At 42.9% G+C, this 18,214-nt stretch overlaps 1 protein-coding gene across 6 annotated transcripts in view; it reads right to left on the bottom strand.

The window, feature by feature from the left end:
* LOC124710380 overlaps nt 1-18,214 on the bottom strand; it is a 192,561-nt gene that overhangs the window by 143,232 nt on the left and 31,115 nt on the right. For 5 of the 6 annotated variants that reach the window (XM_047240922.1, XM_047240921.1, XM_047240920.1 and 2 more), the window contains exons 2-4: nt 13,617-13,774; nt 4,103-4,189; nt 3,913-4,008 (exon numbers count right to left, since the gene is read on the bottom strand). In XM_047240922.1, coding sequence (XP_047096878.1) covers nt 3,913-4,008; nt 4,103-4,189; nt 13,617-13,774 — 341 coding nt within the window. Of the gene's footprint in view, nt 1-3,912; nt 4,009-4,102; nt 4,190-13,616; nt 13,775-15,615; nt 15,702-18,214 lie in introns of all 6 variants that reach the window. The other variant, XM_047240925.1, reaches the window with a different exon arrangement.

Raw genomic sequence — 18,214 nt, forward strand, 5'->3', positions numbered from 1 at the left:
AGCTCCAAACATCAGTAACCCCACCCTCTGTGACTGCCTGAAGCTTGCAGGCTGAGAAGTTTCCTCTGAAACAGGACAAGTGACTGCATCTGGCTGAGGGACACACAGCACCTGGAACCTGTTTGTCAGACTAACTGGGGAGGCCTTATGTTCAGCCAACTGGTAAGTCTTTTGTAGCCTGCTACACCCTGAGGTAACCTCCCACTCGACCACGGGTGAGGAGTCAACCTCTTTGTGAACAGTAAGAGGGTTGACCAGTGGTGTGGACTGATCAGCGGACTCGTGGGTCATGCTGGATGTCCATTGTTCTCAAGGCTAGTTCACATCAGTGGTGCCCCTTGAGTTGCAGACAGGCGCAACAAAAAGCCTGTTACACATATAGCTTTCGACCTAAGCCTTCTTCAGCAAAGAAAACACACACACATTTGTACAAGCAAGCACATCTCACGCACACGTGACTGCTACCACAGCAGCTTGGACTGTAATGCAACTTTCACTTGAATAGTAGTCTGGTGTGGGTCAGGTAACTAGGAAGGGAAGGGACAGCAGGGTACATGTGAGGGGAGAGAAGAGTGCTGTCGGGCAGAGTGTGCAGGGACTAGACACTGCCAGGCACAGCATCGGGAGATAGGGAGGAGAGGGGAGGGGGGGGAGGGAAGGAACAGGAAAAGGAGAGGGGTGGAAAAGGAGAGGGGTGTGGAAAAGGAGAGGAGCAGAGAAGGGGAATAGATGGGCAAGTACATTGGCAGAGGGCAGCATACAAAGAGAGTATGTGCATTTGAAAAGGGTAGAGGTGATAGGATGAGGGGGTGAAAACAGTTGGGTGGAGGGTGTGGGGACAGTAGGTTCTTGTAGGTTGACGCTGGGATAAATTCAGGAGCAAATGTGATGTAAAGGATAACTCCCATCTGCACAATTCACAAATGCTGTTAACAGAGAGGAGGATCCAGATGACCTGGGCAGTGAAGCAGCCATCAGCCATCACCCATCAGCTGCATGTTATGCCACAGTGTGGTCTACTATGCTCTTGACCACAGTGTGGCAGTGATTGTTCATCCTGATAGACAGCTGGTTAGTAGTCATACCAATATAAAAGGCTGTGTAATGGTTGCAACAGAGCTGGTATACAACATGGCTGCTTTCACAGGTGGTCTGGATTCTGGTGGGGTAAGATAAGCCTGTGACAGGACTGGAGTAGGTTCCTATTCCAGTTCTGTCACTACCCCATCAAAGACACGGCCATTTGTGACAGCACCAATCCCTCCCCTTTTCCCACCCCACTCCCGATTAGTTTTCATGTGACAGTCACATTCTAGTTGGAGCTATCGGCGGTAGCTGTTATATGTGCAAAAGGTGAGAATGTGTGGGGTTTTCTTTGTTGAAGAAGGCTGTGGCCAAAGCTATAATGTGTAACAGTATTTTCGTTGTGTCTGTCTGCGACTCAACGAGTCATCTTTATGGTGAGTAGCAATTTATCCTTTTCCTAAAATTGTTATTACCCTTTCATTGATTTTTCAATATTTTTAACATTACTACCTCCTCCCTGACAGTCACATTCCAGAGACCAAAATGGGGGACTAGTCCAGAATCTTTTTCCAATAGAGAGATCATCATGATACTTTTTGAATTACAGGCTACATGTCCCATGCTGTGTGTCTTTAAAGCAGTAGTTTCCACTGACTTCTACATCCTCATACCCCTGATCACCTGACCACTGCCAATTCTTCTACCTTTTAGGGGCAATGTCCGGTCCCATTGTTGACTCCTTATATCGGGCGTGTTTGGCCATCACTGCTGATGATTTTTATTCAAAATTTAAGCATTAGCTAGATTTGAACCTGGGATCCATAACATTTTGATTACTATTCAAAGATGCTACTGCGAGACCACAGGTCCAGACTGAAACCTAATTGAAATCTCCTAGATGAACAAAAACCAAACAAAGCAAAAATTAGTGTAAAGAAATATCTATGATTGATTCAACAAATTCAAAAGTAAAGTTATATATATTGATCTGACAGAAAATACTGAGAAGTTCTGATCTTTTGTTGAATCTGGAAACAGAGAATAGTCATCTCTCTGGGTGCTCAGTGACCACACTGGTACTGAAAGGGAAGATGGCAGAAATAAGTCTGAAATATTAAATTTCTTTTTCAAAACTGTTTTACTGCAGAATATCATACTGTGGTTCCTCCTTTCAACCATCTCACAAGCAACCAATTTACAGACATCAAAATAAATGAGCATGGGATAGAAAATTAACTAAAAATGCTCAACAGAGAAATGATGACTGGACCGTATGGGATGGAACACGAAAAACCAGCCCCAAGTACAGACTGCACCACTGCTCCTCAATTACACACTAATTATTGCCCACCATGAGCAGATACAACAACAAATAGATAAACAAATACATTACTACGAGAGTTATACTTAGGTTGCTAGAAAAGTTAACCTATATATTGTTTCCTGCTACATATATCTTGCAGAAAGACCGTGACGATATGTCCTGGGTAAAGAATGGAGTTATGCACTCTTGGCGGTAGGTTATTCAATAAGCTCCCATCTAACATGTGGCAAGAAAATGAGAATCCTCATCAACTCAAAAGAAAATTAAAAATGTTGCTCATTAGCCACTCTTTTTACAAATTATCTGAATATCCAGATTGATGGATTGAAAGGTTCTGATAGCTACGTGGAAAGTAGCAATGTACTATAAACAAAACTAAGTAATTCTAGATGTAACATATTTTCTTTGATAAATCTATATGTTCTTCAAAAAATCTTATAGAAACCAAATAAGCACTAAGCTACTAATGGAAAATAAACAGCAGCTGTACAGTAAAACTGAGATTTTTTTCTTTCAAAATATCAGCCTTATTACTAAAGTTACCTGATTCATTTTAGATGGTATAAACATGAATAGCATCAAGCAGTACAGTGACAGTTTACTGTTAATGTAGCCTACATTTTAAGTCTTTATGATGTCTTTGTCTTACGTCAGTATATAGGTTGACTCATTCCACATCCCTCAAGGTTCTCCTTCACAAAAAGAATGGAGAGATGTGAGTTCACATGGAGGCTTACCAATAACTGTTCTTCCTGTGGAACACTTGTGAGTGAGAGAGTGAGACATGAGGAAGGACATATGAGAGTGGTACACACCATAAGGCAGCTTGAGAATTATATAAAAAAGTAATAAAATCATAAACAGCCGACCAGTTGCAATGGATAAAGAATTCTTTACCTAGGTTTCAACAAATTTAAATTTGTCTTCTTCAGAAGGTGGCAATTTTACATTAGTAAGGACTAATGTACCATCGCCGTTTTTATAAATGTCGGCGTAGATCCATTTCTCAAAATTAAAATATAGCCCTAGAAATAGGGTTTGTCACGTAAATATAAATTAGTACATGGATCTTGTAGAGCTCACAACCATTTTGACAAATGGATCTACACCGACATTTATAAAAACGGCGATGGCACATTAGTCCTTACTAATGTAAAATTGCCACCTTCTGAAGAAGACAAATTTAAATTTGTTGAAACCTAGGTAAAGAATTCTTTATCCATTGCAACTGGTCGGCTGTTTATTATTTTGTCACGTGGAACCATTGCTGTTGTGCAGCTATGTTTAAAATAATAAGAAAAAGTATATGTATAACCAATTAAACATAGCAGATTATGCACAGCACATGGCAATATTCACTGCTCTGTTTCGTAATTTCAATTGCAACTTACAAATGGTCCATAGTGGCATTTCCCCTTTTTAAAAAAAAAAACCAGTTTGTACCTTTGTCTGATTATAACTGAATGCTCTTTTCTTTGTGGTAGGTGATACTTTTAGTGAGTATCTCATACATTGGAGAAAGAAGGCTAATGGGGTATTACCAAAAAATGCAGAACACTTACCTTCTATGTGAACTCATGTTTCTTCTAGAATTCTGAGACTCCACAGTAGTATCAGAATCTGAGTGCCTATCAGTATTAGCTGAGTCATTTTCATCCCTGAAAAATTGGAGCACCTACAGTGGTAGAGAAGTTTCATTCCACATTCAAAATGCCCTAGGAATATACACATGTTATTAGCAACAAGTATTACCTTTCTGCAGGTGTTGGCCAGTGAGACTGCCTCAGGAGCACCTTCATAGCATTGAAGTTATCAGGATAACTGGAAGGACCACCTAACCTTCAGGCAAAACGAGGAGATGAAAAGAGTACATGATTTAAATACCTTGCTATTACGTAAAATATTAAAGTCAGAATAATTAAAGAACAACTGAAAATATTTCTAAAAATAATTTTTTCCTCTTAACAATCAAAAGCAAATGTTTAATGACAGAAATTGATTAATTTTAAAGACAGCATCCAACTATATTTGTGGTCTTCCTGAATGCCAAGGGGCAGAAAAGGATCACTGCCACGAAAAGCTTTGAGAACACTGCAATGATAGTGACAAGGGCAGATTTTGTCTCTTTATACTTTGGTATCCAGCAACAATAAAATATGCAGGAAGATTTATTTTTCTTTCCCTTTACTAGGTGGTGCTCCACATTATACAATTGCAACACAAGATAATTTAAGGACTGAGGAATTAAATATTTACACACTACTAATTCTGCTGACTCAGCACTGATTTAACAAATGGAACATACAGAATATTTGTAAGAAAATGTACCTTCCAAACACACTCTTCTCACATTAATTCACAATAACTGAATCAGTACACAATTAAAAGGTGATGAGGTGTACTGTTCTTTTGAAACTATGCAGAATTTGAGTAGGCACATGGTATTATAAAAAAAGTAACAAAAACAACAATAACGTTACTTTCTAATACATCATATTTGCTTACTTCAGCGTATAGGAAGTGGTTTTGATGTAAACACGACAGGAAAAGGAAGTATTTACATTTATATTATTGTTTATCTTTGCAAACAAAGACCTCCACAAACCTTTGAGTCTTTTACTAATATAGTGTTCTGTTATAGTTTTCTGCTACTATGTAGTACCCAGATTACCTCGAAGTTGTCAAAAAGACCTTCTTCTAAAATAGACAACACACACATTTGTGCAAGCACAACTCACACACAAATGACCATTGTATTTTTGCGCATGAAGGGAAAGCAATCTGTGTGGCAGGGATAAGGAGGAGAAGGCTGGGGTGCAGAGGGGTAGGGATAGCAGGGTAGGGGTGGGTGGTAATAAAGTGCTGCTTGTGGGAGCATACAGAGATCAGAAATGTGGTGGGGACAGGGCAGGGCAGTCAGGTGGAGTTCAGAAGTTAGGTGCCAGGTTCTGGGGGTGGATATGGAGAGAAGTGAAGAGGCTGTGGGTGCACTGGTGGAACAGAAGGCTGTGTAATGCTGGAGTGGGAAAATAGATGGAGATAGATGGGTGAAAGACAGTGACTAATGAAGATTCAGGGCAGGACGGGGGGCGTGGGGGGGGGGGGGGGGGGGAAGGGGGGGGTTATGATAAAGTAGGACATATAGCAGGGAGAATTTCCCACCTGTGCACTTCAGGAAAGCTGGTTTTGGTAGGAAACATGCAGCTGGCATAAGCTGAGAAGCAGTCACTGAATTGAAGAAAGTTTTGTTGGGCAGCATTTTCAGCCAAAGGGTGGTCCAGCTGTCTCTTGGAAAGTTTGTTGGTAGCCATTCATGCAGACAGACACCTTGTTGGTTGTCATACTCATGTAGAACGCAGCACAGTGGTTGCAGCTTAGCTTGAAGATCACATGACTGCTTTCACAGGTAGCACTACCTCTGATGGGATCTGTGATGATTGTGACTGGACTGAAGGAGGTGGTGGTGGTGGTGGTGGTGGTGGTGGTGGGAGGACTTATGGGAAGGTCTTGCATCTAGGTCTATTACAGGAATATGAGCTGTGAGGCAAGAGGTGGGAGCAGGTGTGGAGTAGGTACGCATGGTAGGTGGTGGGATACCACTGTGGGAAGGTTAGTAATAGGATATTCCTCATTTCAGGGCATGATGAGAGGTAGTCGAAACACTGGTGGAGAGTGTGATTCAGTTGCTCAGTCCTGGGTGGTACTGACTCACAAGGGAAATGCTTCTTTGTGGTTGAACAGTGGGACTTCAGCAGGTGGTGGGTGACTGGAGAGATAAGGCACGGAAGATCTGTTTCTCATCCAATGTTGGGAGAGTAATTTGGGTCTGTGAAGGCTACAGTGAGACTCTTGGTATATTTGGAGAGGGACTGCTTAGCACTACAGATGCAATAGCCACCAGTGCCTAAGCTGTATAAAAGGAACTTCTTGTTATGGAATGGGTGGCAGCTGTCAAATTGTTATTCTGATCTGAGCAGCCAGAGTTGATAGTTGTGTGTGCATGAGGTGTGCTTGCTTGTGTGAATGAATGGTATGTGTGGCCGAAAGCTTATATGTAAGTGCCTTTTAATTGTGCCTATCTGCAACTTCATGTGTCATTTTTACAGTAAGTAGCAATCTAGCTTTTCCTACACAGTTGATACTCCAACCTAGAGTTTCCTTTGTTTGTTTTTATGAACTTTAACTCTGTTTGTGCAATTTGATGCAGCTGTGAAGCATAATTATTTGCTGTAGTTGACATTAATAGTCATGTGTGATGGAATTCTTGGATGTTTTTGTTATGCCAGAGCCAAGGTAGCCCCTGAGGGCCAGCAACCCATATTACACCACAGAGGACGGCGTTGTCTATGTCCAAGGCGTACCAAAAGCACCAGGGTAAAACTGGCTATTTACTTACAAGATAATGGAAACAGACATTCCGAGCACTACTTCTTGCAGGAGGAGCTCGAGCCACGGCATGCAGGAAGTATCACTACGCCAAAACCTGATTGGCTGGAGACAGTTATTTAGGGGCTAGAACCAGCCCCAAAGTTGAGTTCACTCCGGATGCCAACCTTGTGTACTCCGACTGCTGAAGATTCCATCTTCGTCTCTGAATTGGACTCTTACTAGTGTGTGTGTGTGTGTGTGTGTGTGTGTGTGTGTGTGTGTTACCATGAACCTTTGTGGAAAATTAGAAGTGAACTTTTGTTTGCCTCAATTGGAGACTTTTACTGGCTTCATTATTGTTACCTTTTTGTTTTGTTATTCAGTCATCAACCTTGTGAACTTCCCTCAATAAAAGTTGTGTTTGTGAAAAATTGCGAATTGTCAGTCACAACACAAGTGGCGACGAGTTGGTGCCTGCGTGTATATTCCTCATGGCGGAAGTTGTACTTCAGCAGCTGGTCCAAAGTGTGCATGACTTACTACAAGGTTTTCAACAGTTTTGCAAGAAATCTAAGGATACACGGGAATGTTTATTTACGGAACTTTTGCAGAACTGCCTGGTTCCGCTGCCCCGGTGTTTCCCGCTTTCAAACAAGGATGCTGAAGAATGGGAAACATACGAGAAGCGGCTCCAGCAGCATTTTCACATCCACCAGGTTGTCCAAGAGGCTGCTCACCGTACCTACTTCTTGTCCTGGAACCAGTACAAAGTGTATGTTCTCTTGACGAAACTCGAATCTCAACGTCCGGATTCTTTGACTCTCTCCCAGATTTGTGAGGTTCTAGCTGCTTACTACCGACGATGGTTCCACAAGTTAGCTGCCCATGTCAAATTTTACCAGTGTCCCAAGAAGGCTGGCCAATCCTATCGACAGTGGGCAACGGAACTGCAAGGTCTCAGCCAGAAATGTCACTTCAACACACGAGTCTCCAAAGAATCCTACACGGGCAAGATGGCCCGCGACCATCTCATCCAGGCCGCTCTGATGCAGCTTTCCGGCACAACGCCCTCAGACCTGACGATCCTACTCTGAACCACATCATTGATCTAGGATTCAAGTATGAAGTCTCTATGGGGGCTGACAAGTGTTTGGAACCCTGTGCGGAAGTGGCGGCCCTCCGCGACCACAAAGCCTCGGAGCCTGTAGCATCGCTGGCGGATGTCAAAAACGTTGCCGCTGTCTGTTCCGGTGACTGGCACCAACCATCCTGTTCTACACAGCATCGACAGGGCAGCCGCCCTGTCCAGGAATTCACGCCCTCGGACGGCACCGCGGGTCTGGCACAGACCGTCGGTGCATGGAGGGCCCCCGCGCCCTCGCCAGCACCGCCAACCCAGTCTGACTGCCGACCTGCCTGGGATGCTTTAAGAGCCATGCACGAGAAGACTGCTCTGACAGGTGGGCATATTGTGCAGTGTGTAACCGTAACGGACATGTCAGTTCAGTCTGCCGATCTCGGTAGCCCCCTCCTCATCCAGCCAAGGACCATCGGGGGCCTATACCCATGGATATCAACCAGGTGCAGTCTCGGGATCATCCAAGCTGATGATCGACATTCAGGTCAACGGTAGGCCGCTGCAGATGCAGGTGAATACTGGTGCAGTGTTCTCACTGATTAACTATTCCACTTATGTGAAGATTGGGCACCCCCCTGATGCCCACACCTTGGCACCTCCTTACTTATAATAAACAAGTGATCACCCTCTTGGGTCAGTTAACGGCTTCCATCTTGTATAAATCGGTTTGCCGGGAAGTTACCTTCCTTGTGGTCAACAATGTGGCCATGGCAGATCTCTTCGGGTTCGATGCCTTCTGGGCCTTTGGCTTCGCCATCGACGACATTGTTCATTTGGTGTCTTCCCACGTTCTGTTTCCAGCAGTCAATACCTTATGCACAGAATTCCAGGACCTCTTCTCACTGGGCATCGGCTGTGCTCAAGATTTTCATGCGTCACTCCAGCTGAAACCACCTGCCTGCCCAAAGGACTTCCAGGGCCCGGCAGGTTCCCCATGCCCTTCAGCAGCCTCTTCAACAAGAAATGGACTGTCTCACCATGGAGGGAGTTGTCACTCCAGTCTATTACAGTTCGTGGGCCACACCCTTGGTCATCCTCAAGAGAAAAGATGGGCATCTTTGAGTTTGTGGCGACTTCAAGGCTACACTTAACCCTCAGCTACAGGTTGAAGACTATCCCCTCCTGTGCCCCGAGAACCTGTGCTCCAAGCTCACAGGGGGCCAATTTTTTTCAAAGATCGATCTTGCCGACGTTTACCTCCAAATACCTTCTACTCAGTTGGCCGTCATCAACACACCATTTGGGCTGTTCCGGTTGAACCCCCTCATGTATGGCATCGTTAGTGCACTGGCCATCTTTCAGCATTACTTGGAACAGATCTTGCAGGATGTGCCACGTTGTATAAACTACCTAAACGACATCGTCATCACCGGTCGTACTGCGGATGAACATCTCAGTCATCTACGACAATTGTTCCTGCACCTGCAGACAGAGGGTCTAAAATGCTCCTTTTTTCAACTGGCTATCTCCTACCTGGGTCACATCATTTCCCGTGATGGCATATCACCTACCTCCTCCCACATCGCCGCTATAACGACCCTTCCTCATCCGCGCGACGTCCACCAATTGTGTTCTTTCCTGGGTAAAATTGCTTACTACCGGAAGTTCATTCCCTCCGCCGCCCACAGTGCTGTGCCCCTCCATCACCTATACCGAAAGAACGTGCCTTTTCATTGGTCCCCAATTTGTGAATCGGCTTTCCAAACCTTAAAGCAAAGGTTGCACTCTGTGGTGTCTCTCATGCCATATAACCCCCATTCTTCCTGTCCTTTTGGCTAAGGACGCCTCAGACTATGGTGTTGGGGCTGTCCTTTCACACCGTCTACCAGATGAATCGGAACACCCAGTGGCGTACATATCTAAATCCCTTACACATGCCCAATGCAAATATTCCCAAATTGAGAAGGAAGCCCTAGCCACTGTGTTTGCCTGTACCAAATTCCTCCCGTACCTTTACAGTACACCTTTTTGCTTCATCACTGACCATAAGCCCCTTGTGGCTTTCTTTTCCCCTTCAGCCCAGTTACCCACGAAAACTTCCCACTGCCTGCAGCGTTGGGCTCTATTCCTTTCACGTTTTAGGTACACCATCCATTTCCGGCCCACCTCCCACCATGCCAACGCCGATGCCTCGTCTTGGCTCCCCTCCAGCCAGGATTCAGCATTCTATTCATCGGACCTCCTAATTTTTCAGGTCGATGACGAGATACAGGATGCGTTAGCTGCATTCTCAGTCACAGCTCAGAGTGTGGCCGCAGTGACGACCGCAGATCCGCTTCTACAACTGGTGTGCCACTATGTTCTCCATGGCTGGCTGACACTTCAGCCCGGACTGACCTCCGAGTCTTCTTCTCCATCTGCCATCAAATGGTGGCCGTTAATGGGGTGCTCCTCCACGCAAAAAATGATGCCAATCCACGAGTCATCGTACCAACTTCCCTGTGGTCCCAGACTCTCCACGTCTTACACCAAGGTCATCACTGGGGTATTGCCCAGGCGAAAATCCTCACACGTCACCATGTCTTCTGGGTAGGCATGACAGTGGACGTGGAGCGCATGGTCCGGGTTTGTCAGCAGTGTACCCAGGTCCTTCCCACACCGCGTCGGTCCTTCCAATCCTGGCTGGCCGCTTCCCTCCCATCGGAACACATCCATGAGGATTTTTTGAGTCCCTTCCTTGGCGTTTACTGGTTACTTGTCACGGATGCCTACTCCCACTTCCCTTTCATTATCCGATGCTCCTCTATCACCACAGAGAATACCACCATGACCCTGTGAAAAATATTTTCCATTGAAGGCCTTCCCGTCACCTTGGTATCAGACAACAGCCCGCAATGTCGCAGACAAGAGTTCACAAAATTCTGCCACGATAATGGCATCCACCACATCTTTACCCCTCCTTTCCACCCGCAATCCAATGGAGAGGCAGAGCACTTTGTTCACACTTTTAAAACTCAGATGAAGAAGTACACAGAGAACCGTTCTCCCGAAGAAGCCTTTAAGTTATTTCTCAGTACCTACAGGGCTACACCGGTGGGTGAAAACGAGTCCAGCTGAACTGCTCCATGGTCACCAACCTCAGACCCTACCTTCATCTCCTCCTGCTGCAGGTTGGACCTCATGCCCTGCCCAGCGCTTCCCGATATTCATCTGGCTCCAAGGTGTGGGCTCGCGGTTTCAGGCCCCGGCCCAGCTGGCTTAACGAGTCGTTATCCGGCCCCGTGGTCGACAACTGTTTGACGTATGCCTGGACGACAGGGTGGTTTCGCGTCACCGCAACCAACTGCATCTTTAATACCTCGAGCAGCCGCAGCCCCAAACACCGGCTCCTCTCTCTCTCCCATTGCCGGCCCCTTCCTTGGGGCCTACGTTGATGCCCTCTCATCGGTTGGTGGATGATCTTCCCAGCGATAACCAGCAGACGCTGGCTGCTAGCCCCACGCCGCCGCATACTTCGGACCCAGAGCATTTCCGGGACCTTCCCCTGAACCAATTTCCCGGCTCTCTCTGGCGCCGCTCCGGTTGTACGACGCAGACGTCCCCGTGCCGCTTGCCCAGCCCGACGTCAACTTGCAACTGCCACTGCTTCGGCGTTCCAGCCGCCTCACACATAAGGCGGTGCCCTACTCTCCGGTGGCCGAGTTCCACTGCCTCCTTCATGAGGACTTAGCTGCAGATCAGCCTACAGCACCGGGCTATATTGGTACTCTCTCTCCCACGGTAACCCGTGCCGCACCAGCTTTTCCAAGGGGGGAGGGGTGTTATGCCAGAGCCAAGGCAGCCTCTGAGGACCGGCAACACATATTACGCTACAGAGGACGGCGTTGTCTATGTCCAAGGTGTACCAAAAGCACCAGGGTAAACATCGGCTATTTACATATAAGATAATGGAAACAGACATTCCGAGAACTACTTCTTGCAGGGGGAGCTCGAGCCACAGCGTGCTGGAAGTATCACTATGCCAAAACCCGATTGGCTGGAGACAGCTATTTAGGGGCTAGTACCAGCCACGAAGTTGAGTTCACTCTAGATACCGACCTTGTGTACTTTGACCGTTGAAGATTCCATCTTCATCTCTGAATTGGACTCTTACTAGAGAGAGAGAGAGAGAGAGAGAGAGAGAGAGAGAGAGAGAGAGAGAGAGAGAGAGAGTGTGTGTGTGTGTGTGTGTGTGTGTGTGTGTGTGTTACCATGAACCTTTGTGGAAAATTAGAAGGGAACTTTTGTTTGCCTCTATTAGGAGACTTTTACTGGCATCGTTATTGTTACCTTTTCGTTTTGTTGTTCAGTCATCAGCCTTGTGAACTTACCTCAATAAAAGTTGTGAATTGTCAGTCATAATAGTTTTCACAGAGGTCTGAACTTTAGTTTATGTCACAACTGACAGTGGGAAACTGTACTTCCAAACTTTGAGAGTTTGTTGTTAAGTTTTGTAAATAAATGTGCGCTTAAATGAACTTTGCTTTCACATGTTTCTGTATTTGATTTTTTTTTAAAAAAAGGAAAAGGAAACTGCAATTTATGTGAGACCACCTTTCACATATATGTGAATGTTATTCAATAAACATTTATTTGGTTTAAATTATAATCCTCTGTTTTCATTAACATCATTAATCCTATCGGATTTATCCAGCCATTTCGCATTTTATATATTATCGGCTAACAGTTTGAGATGGACAAGGGCAAGGTTGGCTTTGCTGAAGGAACTACTCTGGCAATTACATGATGTGGTTTAGAGGAAACACACAAAACCAAACCAGGACAGCTGGAGAGAGATTTAAGCATTTACTGTTGAATATTAGTCCAGTCTCTTATGTATCACAGCAATTTGCTTCATTTATACAGAAAATCATCGCACACATGGAACTATAACCAACAGAACACAGACAACAATATTAGTAAAAGGACTGATTGCTGCTCACCATAAAGACGATATGCCGAGTTGCACACACATACAACAAAAATACTGTTACATATTTAGCTTTCGGTCAAAGCCGTCCTCAGAAAAGAAAACAAACAAACACACACACACACACACACACACACACACACACACATTCACACAAGGAAGCACAGTAGAACACCAGCAGCACACATAACCGAAATGTCTGGCAGCTCGGACAAGAATGCAAGTGACATGTTGAGTGGTAATCTGGAGTGGGGTAGGGAAGCGGGTAGGATAGAAGGATGCAGATGGAGAGAGAGAAGAGCACTGTCTGGCGGAGCAAGCAGGAACTAAATGGAGGCATGAGAAGACTGTCAAGCACAGTGATTAGGAGACTTTAGTTCAATGAATATAGGAAAAATTTTAGTGGTAATTTCTATAGATGAGAGCACATAAACACAGTTTGACATAAATACAATGTAAGTAGCAATCATTCTTCTTGAACAATCTATGGTTTACCCATCTTCTTTTTGGTGTTTGTACCGGACAAGTACTTTGCTTGTGCTTATTCTGAATTTTCTGCTTGGCTCCAATATCTAAGTCTACGATTAATTTCCACACTAGCCTAATTTTAACATCACACCTCACACATTATGGACTTAAGTTGCTGTAAAAAGGCTATATCATTTTACAAAATTGCATTACAGAATTTCTCTAATCTTGTACTAAAAATAAATTATATATGAAGTGCTTAGTGATATCCAAAACTGCTCACCATAAAGTGCGTATTATCAGATAACAAACAGAAATGACTTACTGTCATCAGACATGTAGCTAAAAGATACGCATGCTCCAAGATAAAGCTCCATTTCTACCTGTACTGATTTATATCCAAAATCCTATTGGCTATACAGCAGTCCTTGATGAATTCAGTGGAGAAAACTGCTTCATTTTGTAACAACAGCAAATTTTCAGGAGATGATAGGCAAATGCCATATGGTCCTCTTAAAGAAGCTACGCACCCACCACCATGCTGGCAACAAAGAAAACACTACAATTAATAATAAAAGAAAAATTTATTCATGATTTGTTCATATGCATAAATACAAGATTTGTCTCTGCAGTTTCTTTTAATACAAATTGTTAAAAAACACCTACATGCACATTGGCGTCCACAAGGGAAGGGGGTGGAGGGGGGGAGGAGTAAGCAACCCCCTCCCCTTCCATGGAGTACAAGATCTTTTTCCTTCATTACAAAACTCTCATACACTCCTAGAAGTGCTTTCCCGTGATTCCATTAAACCTTTCATTTAGTCAACTGTAGTACTACGTGGCTGGCCACAGTAATTCAATATTATGTCTTTAGCAAACTCCTGTAAAATGGCAATTTTAAAGTCTTGCTCCTTCCCTCACCTCAGATACATCTTGGAAGACACCCATGTACATGCAGTGAATGAAACAAACATAGAAATAGAAATATAACCTAACCAAGCACATCTACTGTAAGAAATTAAATATAAAAATAAGATTACTATTGTTTCTACCTTTCCTCACAATGCCCATCATGATCCACTTGCAAGTAACCTGCTCACAAACCACTGCCTGATCTAGGCTAACACACAAAATACCTCGGCCAAGAGTAGCTGTGAAAACCTGAATATTCCATGTGTCCCTAGACTGCTTCATATTTATTATTAATTTGCTGAAGTGTTCATTCCATACTGTAAGATTAGATTCTCTAATAATTCATCTAAGTTCTCTGACTAATAACTAATATATGTTTTCAAGTAGCAAAGTCACAACTACCATGACCATACTATAACTGAAACTACAAGTTTCCGACACACTGTTCTTGAAGTATACTTTAGTGATCAGCTATTACTGAACTCCTCAGATCCTTCATACGACACTCATGCTACTAGTTACTGTCTGTACAAAACCAATGACCTTTTGTTATGAACTAACAGCCTAAATTTCACACTGTATTCAATAGTTTGCTATGCTCGCCAAAATACCACACAGTTCACTGGTTAGTACTTATTTGATATCTTCAAGTGGTTTCTGTGTAATACACTTGCATTATTATAATACGTAGCAATAAAGGCAAGTTTAACTTCATCAACAGAAATTCTCAGAAATGTCATCCAAATTGGACATCAGTACACATGTACAATTCATACTGTTTGCAATCACATCGTTCCTCACCATAACACATTTTTTTCAGAATATTAATAAATCTCAATACTTTAGCCTGCACACTACACATCATCTAACTCTAGAATAGAACAAAATACTCTCCTCTAATTAGCACATCCCAGTTAAGACCAAAGACAGTTGTTTCTGTTTCTCATATAACTCCGTAAATCCCCTACCTGACGGATCACAAGACATACAAAATTTATGTCTACAGCCAAAATATATTCTCAAAAATGTTACCTGAAATTCAGCCTTTCAACTGTATTTATACCTGTCTTAAGGACAAGTGCAGAGGTGTAAGTACTGCCTGTTTTTATGTTATAGCTTCCACTCAGTCTATGTGATCCACTCCACTAATGTACAATCTTATGCACATGCTCTGACACTTTAATCACTCATAAATTCAAGATTCAGTCTCCAAGTACACTACTCACTCACTTGACACACATTGTAATAGCATAAGTCCTGTATACTGTTACCTGCACAGTAAATTTTAAGTTACAAGTAAATTTTTGCATTTCAGAAACTATTAAAAATATCAATTTGAAATCGAAATGGTAAAACAATATTGCTATATAACACCGTTGTATAAAGTTTCATCAAACTTGGTTAATTGTAGTAAAATCATAGGTTGGTATGTAATTTAGTATCTGACACATGCATAGTGTGGGTACAGACCACATGGGATCTCCTCATACAGCATCTATACCCACTGGCCATACATCTTTACTCTACCTCCAGATCACTTGTTTGACAATCTCAAACTAGAATGGAAAAATGTCAGGATCAATATTATTATCTCTATTTGACTAACAAAAGCAAGAGCATGGCATTAATGAATAAAACTTACAGTACTGATACTCTTCAGTGGAAATTAGTTAGAATAATTAACGACTTGAAAACAAATGATTTTACAGAGAGTTTACAAAAGATCACCTGACAAAATTTATAATGAACCAAATGCTAACATACAATTTAATCTACACTATGTGATCAAAAGTATCCAGACACTTCCAAAAACATATGTTTTTCATATTAGGTGTAGTGTCCTGCCACCGAATGCCAGGTACTCCATATCAGCGACCTCAGTAGTCATTAGCATAGTTAGAGAGCAGAATGGGGCACTCCACTGAACTAACGGACGTCGAATGTGATCAGGTGATTGGGTGTCACTTGTGTCATGTGTCTGTTAGCGAGATTTCCACACTCCTAAACATCCCTATGTTCACTGTTTCCGATGTGATAGTGAAGTGGAAACATGAAGGGACACATACAGCACAAAGGCGTAAGGCCAACCTCATCTGTTGACTGCCAGAGACATTTGAAGAGGGTCGTAATGTGTAGTAGGCAGAAATCTATTCAGACCATCACATAGGAATTCCAAACAGCATCAGGATCCACTGAAAGTATTATGGAAGTTAGGCGGGAGGAGAGAAAACTTGATTTTCACGATCAAGCAGCTAATCATAAGCCACACATCACACCAGTAAACACCAAACAATGCCTCGTTTGGTGTAAGGAGTGTAAACATTGTGTGGAGAGACTATACACAATGTGGCGACCCGATGGCAAGGTGTGGGTATGGCGAATATTTGGTGAATGTCACCTGACAACATGTGTAGTGCCATCAGTAAAATTCAGAGGCGGTGATGTTATGGTGTGGTCATGTTTTTCATGGAGGGGGCTTGCACCCTTTGTTGTTTTGCATGGCATTATCACAGCACAGGCTTACATTGATGTTTTAAGCACCTTCTTGCTTCCCACTGTTGAAGAGCAAATCGGGGATGGTGATTGCATCTTTCAACACGATTGAGCACCTGTTCATAATCACGGCCTGTAGTGGGGTGGTTACATGACAATAAAACCCCTGTAATGGACTGGTCTGCACAGAGTCCTGACCTGAATCCTATAGAACACCTTCAGGATGTTTTGGAAAGCCGACTTCATGCCAGGCCTCACCGTCTGACATCGATACCTCTCCTCAGTGCAGCACTCCATGACGAATGGGCTGCCACTCCCCAAGAAATCTTCCAGCACCTGATTGAATGTATGCTTGCGAGAGTGGGAGCTGTCATCAAGGTAAAGGGTGGACCAACACCAGATTGAAATCCAGCATTACTTATGGTGGGTGCCACAAACTTATAACATTTTCAGCCAGGTGTCCGGATACTTTTGATCACATAGTGTATTTGATGATAAAGTGATATTATTATTTGAAAATAGCTTTCAGCATAAGCTAATCAGAATGGGCATTAGACAGACATGTAAAAACCATGGATCACTAAAGGGTCTAAAGCACCTTGTGAAAGAGAAAGGACAATGTATCAGTTGACAAGTAAAGATCCTGCAGTAGTTGCACATTACAAAAACTACTCCAAATTACTAGGAAAAGTTATTAAAAATCAAGGAATCTGCACAGTATGTCAGAGATCAGTAATTCTGACAACAAAATTAAGGTTACATGGAATGTAGTGAAACAAGAGACAGGACAACAAGCTACAGATCAAGTTAATATCACTACTAAATTGAATGTAAGGGCTATAAATGATGCGTCACAGGTAGAAAACATATTTAATACTCATTTCTTAAGTATAGTAGCAAATATAGGGACAAACAGTTCAAGAGAAAAATCACAGCAATATGTTGAAAAGGCAACTCATAAAATTCAATCATATCAATATATCACTAAGTTCTCTTTCTGAAATTAAGAAAATTATACATTCTCTCAAAAATACAAGCTCATCTGGATTTGATGGTATTAACAGTAGAGTACTAAAGATTTGTCACCATATGTTTTTGAGAATAGCTTACAGGAGATGATATGGGATGTAATTTATATTAACCAAATGTTAACATAAAATTTGATTTAAATGATATGGGATGCAATTTATAGTAACCAAATGTTAACATAAAATTTGATTTATTCCAAGATAAATTCATATCATTATTTGAGAACAGCTTTTCACATAAGCCAATCAAAAGGACACTAAACAGCACTGTAAAAAACCTTGGATTACTAGAGGGCTTAAAGTATCCTGTGAAAAGAAACGAGAAATGTATTTTTTGGCAAGAATTAGTAGGGATCCTGCAGTAGTTGCACACTACAAAAACTACTCGAAATTACTAAGAATGTATGTTACAAAATCAAGAAACACGCACATCAGAAATCAGTACTTCCGACAACAGACTTAAGGCTATATGGAATGTAGTGAAATGAGAGACAGGAAAACCAGCCACAGAACAAGACAACATCATTATTGAACTGAAAGGAAGGGTT

The sequence above is a fragment of the Schistocerca piceifrons genome, chromosome 1, assembly GCF_021461385.2.
Source record: "Schistocerca piceifrons isolate TAMUIC-IGC-003096 chromosome 1, iqSchPice1.1, whole genome shotgun sequence".
NCBI lineage: Eukaryota > Metazoa > Arthropoda > Insecta > Orthoptera > Acrididae > Schistocerca > Schistocerca piceifrons.